Source organism: Balearica regulorum, chromosome 5 (genome assembly GCF_011004875.1).
Source record: "Balearica regulorum gibbericeps isolate bBalReg1 chromosome 5, bBalReg1.pri, whole genome shotgun sequence".
Lineage (NCBI taxonomy): Eukaryota > Metazoa > Chordata > Aves > Gruiformes > Gruidae > Balearica > Balearica regulorum.
In genome coordinates this window covers 3,909,182-3,919,339 of record NC_046188.1, presented here as the reverse complement: position 1 = coordinate 3,919,339, position 10,158 = coordinate 3,909,182, and the positions used below count along the sequence as shown (strand labels likewise).

Sequence of the window (10,158 nt, the reverse complement as noted above, 5' to 3'; positions counted from 1 at the left end):
CCTCAACAGTCTCCCTGAAGAGCTAACCTGAACCTTTCTCCGGGTGACTTGCCCATTGCTTTTCCATTGTGGGAAGAGGGAACAGAGCATTTCCTCCCTCTTCAATCCCTCTCTCTTCAGATAAATCCTCTTTTATCTACCTCAAGATGTTATCGGCTGTCTGTCTTTCTCTAGGGTAAACAGCCTGAATTCTCAAAACCTTTCCTCATCAGTCACCATCCCATCTCACCACAAACCACTGGTGAACTGGGAGCAGGGGTCCCCGGAGGGGACAGGACCCAGTTTGCAGGGGACACAGGGCTGCACCAAGAGCTGCAGGTGCACGACAGCACTCCTGGCTGCAGACCACTCTGTGTCTTCTAGGAGCTCGCAGGTCACGGCAGCTTCATGCTTCAGTGGGGTTTTGGGGATTCGCAAAAAAATCCTGGCCGGCCGAGAGCCCCTCTCTCCTTCCTACAGGAGCTGCCCATCACTCAGACCGCTCTGCTCGGAGGCGAAGTTCATCCTGCCCGGCTGATTCAATAACATCAACCTTATTAAACCACTCCGATCCGCTCTGTCTCTGCTTTTCCAGCACTAACTGCATTACCGTCCCACTTGCACCTGACCTTTCCGGTGAACACTGAAGCCAAAAAAGCACAGAACCATCCAACTGTCTGGGCATCATCCGTCTCCATCTTCCCCTGGCGCAACAGGCTCCCGAACACGCTCGGCTGCTGCAGCTGTACAGGGCATCTCAGGTGTCTGAGAGGCAAGTAAAAGGTATCAACTCCCTCCCCCTTTAAGAGATGTATTTGTTTTCTGCTTGCTGTTCTCCAAATCCCTTTATTCAGCTCAGAAAACTTCAGTGCAGCACTGAGAGCCAAAGCGATCCTCAGCGGAGAAACACGGACATGGCTGGAAAATCTGAGCACAGCATCCGCCACTGCACTAATCCTCTGGTTTCTCTGCAGCCTCTCGGTATTATTTTCCCTGCAAAAGGAAGCAGTTTGGGGTTATTTTTGACCCAAAGCTGCACACAGGGGCTGTTGTGCTTTTCCACTGTACAGAACCACCCCAGCCATCCCAGGTGGCTCCAGCGGGGAGCTGCATCCTCAGCCTCAACATCTCCATCTGTAAAATGGGGAGAAAATTGCTGCAATTTCCTTGGTCGCAGCTGTTCATACCTGGATTAGACCGAAGTCGGGTGACGCTGCTCACAAACACTCCAAACCCAGCGAGAGGAGCCGGGATATGCTTGTGTTTGGTTAAAAACCAGACAGAGGAGCAGTCTGGGAGGCTGTGGGGAGTGCCAGGGATGCCCAAGTAAAGTGGCTGTAGGCAACGATGCTGGGTTGCTCCCCCTGCACATGCAACCCGGGGTCTGGGGCAAATTTGGGTGATTCACACAGGGTGAAAGTGCCCTGTATGATGGCTCCGTCAGGGCTGCGCGGCCACACGTGCCCCGGTGCCCGCGTCACATCGGTGCCTTTGCTCAGGTGCCTGTTATCAGCCTGGCTTTCGCGGAGCTCTGACGTGCGTTTCGATAAAAACCCTCGTTCGGAGCTTTTTGTTCTCCAGCAGCGCACGAGCAAAGGTGGCCAAACGCTAGCGGCTCCACCCTCGGTGCCCTCCTCCTCCTCCAGCCTTTGCTGCTTCCCACGGCAGGAGTGGGATTTATCGGGAGGGTGTGATTTATAGGACGGGTGTGATTTATGTGGCTGCTGCTATTCCTGTTTAGCCTTTGGGGCTTTGCAGTCTTGGGGAACTCCCTGTTCCCTGCGCCAGCATGGCTGGTTCCGGGTCCCTTATTCCAGAGGATTTGGATGCTTTCAGGATCGGGCAATGGGAACAAAGTGGCAGTGTTTCTGTAGGTCCATCGCTGCCAGCTTCTCCTTCCTTCTGGCCAGGGTTGGGGGCGGTGAGCAGCTCCTCCCCCGGAAGGCCAAGGCCACATGGCTCCTTCTTAGGATGCTGCACAAAGGGGAGGCACAGGGCTTTGGGGGCTAATTGGTCCATGAGGGTGTCCCAGTTGCCCACTGGTGTTTGCTCTCCACATCATGGGGAGAGCGTCTGGGTTTCACCATTCACGCCCTGAGCTGCTGCTGTCGTACCACTGGTGATGGGAGATGAAGAATAAACCCATCTCAGAGCATCTTTCTGGGGCTGCTGGGTGGGGACCAGGACACCGGTACCAAGTGGGTTGGTGGTGCAGGCAGCATGGAGCATCCCAGTACTGGCCAGAGCGGACTGGTGGCCCCGGCTAGGGTTTCTGGGGTTTCCACGCTGGGAAAAACATCCCAGTCCCTTGAGCACCACCGGACAGCCAGTCCCCAGGGCTGGATTTGCTACTCTATTCCACGATTTGGTGATTTTTGCAATGCTACGAGGTCAGACAGTGCCCTGGGGAGCTCATCTTACGCTGAGCAAAATTTTTCACAGGCTGGGGGAATTCAAGCAATGCTTGCAAAGAAAAACTGGTGTGCTGAAACCCCAGGCTTGGGCAAGACAGGGATCTGCTCTCGCTGGGCTTTGTCTTTGACCCCCGCATGTCTTGAGGTGATTTTGACCCCACTCCAGAGCGCATCCATAGGGGTGGGAATGGTCCGGCACGTCTCAGGGATGCCCTACACCTCTGGAGTCCTCGAGGCCCCTTAAAGAAGCGTGACGGATCAACTTTGCCTCGCTACTCCCTGCGCTGATAGAGGGAAAACCGGTGGGCTGGGAGCCAGTTTCCCCAGACCGTTGGGGAGGGGAGAGCTGGGGCTGGAGAGATAACGAGAAGCATCGGTGCCAGGGCTCGGGGTGGGGGTTTGACGCTGTAGCACTTGGTGATGCCGGCTGCAGGGCTGTCGCTTTGCAAATACACAGGACGGGGCTAGGCAGGGTGCTGGGGGCAGGTTTCCTCCCCTCCTTCACGACCTGGGCAGATCTACAGGGTGCTGGGTGCCAGCACAGGGTGCTTTCCTGCAGTTCTGCTTCCCATCAAGCGGCTGCCCTGCAAGGGCCTGAAGAGCAGCTGTGAATAATTGATGGTGTGATTTGGGGATTATTTTTTTTTCCCGCTGCTTCCCAGTAAATCACTTCCAAATAGGCACTTTCCACTGTCTGGCTGGCTCCGCAGAGGATGGCGTCGGAGCCACCAGATGAATTATTTGGGATTTTTCAGTTTTCTTCTTGCTGACTAGCAGTGGATAAACGATGCCGGGTGTTTCTTCTAAAACCCCAGAGTCACCAGCTCCAGGGATGGTGACTGAGCGTTGCGTGATATTTGAGTTTTCTTCGAGCCCCAGCTCCGTGGGAGAAATTCAGTCTTCCAGCTTGTACTTTGTATGTGTAAAGGCAAATGAATAGGAGGCCTTCTGGAGGTGGAGAAAAGCCAGAACGGGAGTGGCAAAGGCTCAAAAAAATCTGACGGACAACAGAAAGTGGTTTAATATGTTGTATATTACAGGAGAAAAGTGGGAGGGTGAGATTTTTGAACCTTTGGGATGGAGTTACCCCCTTTCTCTTGGGCAAGTGCAAATCAGTAGTGTGGTAAAGTACCCTTTGAAGTCACTTTTAGCCAAAAAACTCTACAGACTGATCGTGTTCTGGGATTACCTCATAAAAACACAGCATTTTTCATCCTGGGTTTCCAGAAACTGAGTTACAGCAACCGTTTGCTGACAGCACCATGCAAAGCATCCACAGCATCTGCAGGAGAGCACCCTCCGAAAGTTGGTGCAAGCGGCCAGGGAAAGCTAAGTTTGGGACAGGTTTTGCTGAAAGAATTTGGAAACCTTGGTGGTGGCCTGGATGGAGGCAATGGTCCAACATCCCTGGGGGTCCTGGGGCTGTTTGAAAGACCAATGGGGATGGCAACCGCTGAGAGGAACATGTTCCTGCATCCCTGTGCTGCGTTTCTGCCCCATCCTTTACTAAAACACGGGCTATGCAGAGCAGCGTGATTTGTTGTGCAAGTCACAAGGTGACATTAAGCACCCACGGTGAGGATGATGAGTGGTACCAAAACCATGAGCCAGGCACAGATGATGCAGAGGAAGATCAGTGATGGGAGTGGGACCCCGGGCAGGGTGCTGGAAGGACGTTTTCAGCCCTGGGGATGAAAACTTTCATGAGAATTTACCTGGATCTATCCAAATTCTCCATCACATGGATTCAAGTCTTCTGCTAACATCTCCCTCTGGCTAAAACAGATGTCAAGAGCGTTCTCCAGGACCCACCAGCCCTTTCAGACACAAAGTTCAAGGACCCTTCTGACCAGACAAGCGGAGAATGATTTGGGGCACGTTGCCTCCTTTCTGGGCCAAGGCAAGAGTCACACTTGATGGAGGTCACTCCTGACAGCAGGAAACATCAGAAGGACATGACCGCATGATAGAAAAAGGATAAACGACGGCACAGGGATTAATGTCAACAGGAAACTAATGCCTGACACATGCCGAGTCAGGAGAGCCAGTGGAGTTATTTGTTATGAAGAGCTGATTGCGGAGCAAGAGGCTGGGAAACAAACCTTCCAGCCTGAGGCTTCAAGAGCTTAATTGACTCCAATTCCTGGAAAGAAGGTGAAGAGGGGACAGAGAAGAGCCCTGCAGCAGGGTTTGTCCTGCAGCACAAGCCTAGCAGGCTCCAGCGCACCGCGGCTGACGTTAGGCACACGCAGCATGGAAATGAGATGCGATTCGGTAGCTGTAGGGCAAAGAAACGCTGGCTTGACTTATCAAGGGAGGAGGTAGCTCGCGCTGGCTTCGCGTCTCTTATCTGAGCGTAGCTATATCTTGCAAGCCAGGATTTATTCCAGCTGCAGGGATGTATTTTGTAACCTGTGGGCACAAAGGACCAAGCTGGATGGTTGCGACAGTCCCAAATCTTGGTCCATGGCTTCATCCCATGTGCCTGTGGCCATCAGGAGGAGAGATCTGGCCCCATGGCCCTCCTAAGGTCGATGGCTCTCGCTTCAGGTACGAATACCCGTCTTGGCACCAGTACTGCTTACCCAGAGCACCCAGCTGCATTTCCACATCAGGTTGCCTGAACTTCCCTTCAAGTAACCAGGACAAACGTCCCACCCTGAAGATGCGACGACTTGAGTCTACAGATCTATTCCTGGCCCCCAACCTCTGTGAAGATATGCAGCGCTGCCTTGTGCGTTCAACCCTGGGCTCCACATGCCCCTCCAGCTCCGATACCTGCTGGCATCTCCATTCTCCCCTGCAGCTGGTGGGAAAACCCAAAGACACCACACCAGCTACGAACCCACCAAGAAAAGGGTGCCGAGGTTCCGTAACGGACAGGCCCAAAGACAAAATAAACTCCTGGGAATTCGTCTGACCTCATTCTTCAGAAGCAAACGTTACATCCAGCTGAGATGATGAGCCTGGAGGAAGGCTACGCGTGAGCAAAGCAGTGGGGCTGCATCGCTGGAGTTGTGTCCTAAGGGACAGAAACAAATATTATTTTACTGCTGGGCAGTGAGGTATGGAGGTGCTGAATAATCTTTGCAAGATCACAAGAGGGAATTACTGCACTCTGGGAAGACTAAACCTCTGCATCTCAAATGCTTCTTCAAGACCTTAATTCCAAATATTATCCAGACTTTCATTACAAGGATGCTGCATAACTCTGTATGCCAGGTGACCGCACATTTGTACAATACGTAGCTGTGACAGCTCCATTACTCTGCACGTACATTCAGAAAAATGAAAAGCCGAGTCACGTGGACATTTCCGAAATGACAAAAATCAGGGAAGAACGAATGTGGCCAGGAATAAACAAGGAAGCGGAGTTACCCAGCATGTTTCCTTTGCCAGGAGCGCGACCTTCTCTCTGCTGGGAAATGGTAATTTGTGAAAAGTGAACCTTGGCTACCTCCGAAAGACATTTAGAGGTGGAAGGAGATGAAGAGACACATGAAGACAAACCACCCAGGTGGTTTGAACCTCTCTCACCCGCTGTTAGGCAGTGCCGGAGATGCGGGAGCAGGCAGTAAGTGGTTTGTGCTGCTGTTCAGTCGCTGCCCAAGAGTATTTCTGGTAGGGTATTTTTTCAGAGGGGCTTCAAGTCCCCCATCATTTAAGAGATGTCTGTAAACAGCTCAGAGTAAAACTCAGGGAGAAGTAAAGAGCTTGCAAACCCCGTGTGAGGAGGAGCGGTACCAGTGGCAGTGGGTTGTAAGGGAGCACGCAGGCAGGGAGGTGTTAGACACAAAAAGTGCCCAGGGGAAAAACAAACGTCTGCATTTCTCCTTTTTTGGGTTTTCTTTTGATACTTCGCCCTTGTTAAGGAAGAAGTTGCAGACGGGGAATACTGAAACCCGGGTGAACCGGAGGGGCGATGGGGGCCGAGCAGGGGCTGCCCACCACCGGGTCAGAGCACGTTGCGCTCGGCCGCGCTGGAGCGTTTGAGGAAGCGGAGCTTTCATTTACACGGAGGTTTGGGGAATTTCTCTGTATATGGAGACGGGCTGGACACTCTGTCATGCTGCTTTTCCTGCTCCAGTCACCCAGCCGAGGCACCCAAATGCACAGGGCAGGTTTTCGTAGCTGGTCACCCTGGAAAGAGCCAGTCTGACCGGCTTGCCCACAGCCCCAGAGCAGCCAGGCGGGAAAGCCAGCTGGTTTCAACAACTGCACATAACAGTTTTAAAAACAAACAAACAAAAAAAAAAGGTCACAAACCAGCAAACAAAAAAAAAAGGCAAAACGAGTCAAATAAAAACCCGCGACAGGGAAGGAGCCGCTCAGCTTCACCACTGATTTCCCAAAGATGCCCGTTGAGTCATTTCATCGGAAAAGCATCCCGGTTTCCGCGGAGCAGAGGCAGAAGGAGCGGTGGGCCGGGAGCTGCGCTGCCAGCAGATCTGGTAGGTATCATCCCTGTCCCGATGGAAGCGGCTCTGCGTTTCGGCACCTTATTTGGCTATTGCTGCTCGGATGGAGTGAGGACTTGTTGCAAACAGTGGGAAGAGCCCCGGGGATGCTTGGCTGCCTCTGACGCAAGAGCCTCGCCAGTGCATTTTTGACCTTGCTTTGCGTCTCGGCCGAGCATTGGAGATCACACTGCCCGCCTCTCCGCACACCCACCGCCGAGCAGCGGCACTGGGAAGAAAGGAGAGTCTGCGGGGACGGAGAAGGCAGAGAGAGCGGTTTTCCCCGAACCAGCAGCCTCTACCCCACGGCAGCAATCAGCTGCACTAAAAGGTTACTAGCTCCGGCGGAGTCGTATTGAATTGCATCAGCTGGGAACCTCGTCCAAACCGTTCTGGTTGAGAGTAACCCTTTCTATTTATTGCCCTATTGTTTTACACTGGAAGAACACCGAGATACAATCTGTGAAAGCTTTATTGTTACAGACCGGCTTTCCCCTGCCCTCCCAAGCCATCACCCTGTGAATTATGCTCCAGCTTCCACGTTTTGGGGGGATGAAACGGGGGTTACATTGATAGTAGGATTGGGGATTAAGGCCCCGGGAGGATTTGGTGGGAAATGTCATCTGCTGCCCGTCCTCCCACCGTTCGGGGCAGTATTACCTGATTTTCCTCTGGCAGCATCAGCCACGTTAGCCCAAATCCTCCGTGCTGTTTATGTGTAAAACCTGGTTTACTCTGCCCAGAGCAACTTTGGGAAAACTTTTATTAACACGTATGGGAAAACAGAGGAACAGACCTTTAGAAATATCTCCATTATAACAGCAAAAGTGAAAAGGTGGTGAGACTTCATCATCCCCGTTAAGAGGTTTTTGTTGCCTTCAAAGCGGCAAAGCTCCCGCTGCCGTTTGCAGGAACCGCGCTCCTGGAGAAAGCGCTGGGCTGGCAGAGCCGTCCCCGAGGCTGCCAGGCTTTGTCGGGATGCAACTTTCCATCAGCCGGCACGGTGCGGGACACATCCTGCCCACCGCCACCGACCACCATGCTGTACCTCAAAACGCATCTCCTTCCGCGTGACGGTTTTTCAGGAAGCCCGGTTGCCTTGGCGGGATGTATGTATCATTGGGTGGAGAGCTACAGGAAGCGGATAATATTTTTTTTTTCTCTCCATTTGTGCCGGTTCAGACTCTTATTTAAAGACAGTTCCTATTTCCTAGATTCACAGATGGTAAGGACGGAGGGAACTAGCACATCGCCCAGCCTCAGCGAGGGCACGGCGCAGGCCATGGACCGCGACGCTAAGGTAAGGGCTTTGCCTAACGAGAAGTATTCTGCTTATGAATTAGGGGCTTTGCAATGGCCAGCGTTAAAAAAAGAAAAACGACAGAACCAACCCTAAAGGCGGCAGAGCGGGCAAGGCTGCTCAAAGCATCCACGCGTGTTTGGGACACGGAGTTTCCACCGGGCCTTAGAGGACGCTCTCCGGGCCGGGACATGCGCTGCCCTCTCCGCACACAGCCCCGGCCCCGCACGCAGCCCCGGCCCCGCACGGAGCCCCGGCCCCGCACGGAGCCCCGGCCCGGCCCGGCTGCCCCCGCCAGCAGCACCAGCCCCGGGCCAGGCCGGGCCGCCCCCCGGCGAGTCCCGGATGTTGGAGCGGCCCCGCTTGCTCCGTCCTTCGCTTCCATAAAAGGCCAAGGGGGCCCGGCAGCGCGGGGCGCGTTTTTCCTTTAATTATTATCCCCCTCCTCCTCCTCCTCCCCCCCATCTCCTCTCTCCTCCTCCCTTTCCCCGCCCGCCCCTTCTCCTCCCGCGGCGGCCCCGCAGGCAGCGGCTGGGGGGCGGCGGGGCAGCGCTGCACCCCCCGATCCCGCCCCACCGCGCCCCCATCCCACCCACCCCCCCCACCCACCCCCCCGGGGCGCGGAGGCGGGCTGTACCGTGCCGTGCCGAGCCGAGCCGAGCCGAGCCGTGCCGGCGGGCGGGCGGTGAGGCGCGGCTGGCGGCGCAGGAGGCCGGGGCCATGGCGCTGGACGGGATCCGCATGCCGGACGGCTGTTACGCCGATGGGACGTGGGAGCTGAGTGTCCATGTCACCGACCTGGGCCGCGACGTCACCCTGCGGGTCACCGGCGAGATCCACATCGGCGGCGTCATGTTGCGCCTCGTCGAGAAGCTCGGTGAGTCCCCCCCGGCACCCCCCCCCCCCCCCCAGCCCAGCACCCTGCCCCAGCATCCTGCCCCAGTACTGTTCTTTAGCTCCCAGCACCCTGCCCTGGCACTCAGCACCCTACCTGAGCACCCCAGCCCAGCCCTGAGCAGCCCCTCTCCCCCACGCACCCTTCCAGGCTGCTCCCAGCCCCGGTACCCCCCGCTCCCAGCCCCGGTACCCCCCGCTCCCAGCCCGGCCAGCGCCCAGCGCTGCCGCCTCCCAACCGCCTCGGGCCAAAACCGGCCAAACTTCCCCCCCCCCCGGGGCCGGTTTGACTCTGCCGGGGGCTCAGCCCCGTCCGCCGGCTGCTTTGCACGCAGGGTTTTACACAGAGCTGGGAAGGTTTTTAATTTATGGGGTGATGGGTGCGGGGGTGTGTGTGTGTATTTTTATGGGTGCTCTCCGGTTTACAGGAAAATTTAATTCTGAAGTTGTGTTTCGGACAAGGAAAGCGCCTCTGAGGGTACTTTGGGAGCGTGGAGCGATTAACGGGGCAATGCGGGCAAGGGGGGACTTGGGCTTGGGGAGCGGGGACATTGCGGTGTCCGGTGGCTTTGGGTGCGCACCTGGACAAAGAGCCCGTTTGCGTGGGACGCGTGGGAACGCGCGGCCGAAGCCACCCGGGATGGTTTCGTGGTGGAAGAGCCAGCTTGGGCGCGCTCCCCGCCGAAAAGCGAGCACCCCAATCCAACCAACCGTGGGGAACTCTGCCCCGCCAAACTTTCCTCTTGGGTTTTCTTTTATCAGCTCGTTAGGCGCGGGTGTTTACTCAACGGTACAGTCTGGGATGATGACTGTAATTGCTCAAATAAAGTATTAATTGCAAAGTCCTCGCGCGTGCCTGCGGCTGTGGGAGTAGCGGAGCTGTCAGCTGCGCCTGCAGGTCCCGGTTCAATGCAAAGCCCTTGTGCGGCTTTAAAAATACCATCTTCCACCATGCTTAGGTTTTGATTTATTAATTATCTGAAGTTAAAGGAAGGAAGAGACGGATATAAATATGCTTGTTTGAAAAGGAAGCAAGCGCTCGCATCAAAGAGTCTCGTGCTGGAGATAGCCTTGACTCTCCAAAAACTTAATTTTTTTTTTGTTTTTTGTTATT

The 10,158-nt window shown here is 55.1% G+C and overlaps 1 protein-coding gene and 1 long non-coding RNA gene across 6 annotated transcripts in view; one reads left to right on the top strand and one right to left on the bottom strand.

The window, feature by feature from the left end:
* Nucleotides 1–755: 755 nt before the first annotated feature.
* Nucleotides 756–8,849, bottom strand: LOC142601966 (uncharacterized). Its single transcript, XR_012835522.1, has 4 exons — nt 8,788–8,849; nt 5,931–6,065; nt 5,315–5,415; nt 756–972 (listed from the first exon to the last, which is right to left on the bottom strand). It is a non-coding gene; the product is annotated as an uncharacterized LOC142601966 (long non-coding RNA).
* FERMT2 (FERM domain containing kindlin 2) overlaps nt 8,653–10,158 on the top strand; it is a 50,975-nt gene continuing 49,469 nt past the window's right edge. The window contains exon 1 of one of the 5 annotated variants that reach the window (XM_075753220.1): nt 8,653–9,027. In XM_075753220.1, the coding sequence (XP_075609335.1) occupies nt 8,871–9,027 (157 nt within the window). In that variant the 5' untranslated portion in view covers nt 8,653–8,870. The remainder of the gene's footprint in view (nt 9,028–10,158) is intronic. The other 4 variants (XM_075753217.1, XM_075753219.1, XM_075753218.1 and 1 more) reach the window with 4 other exon arrangements.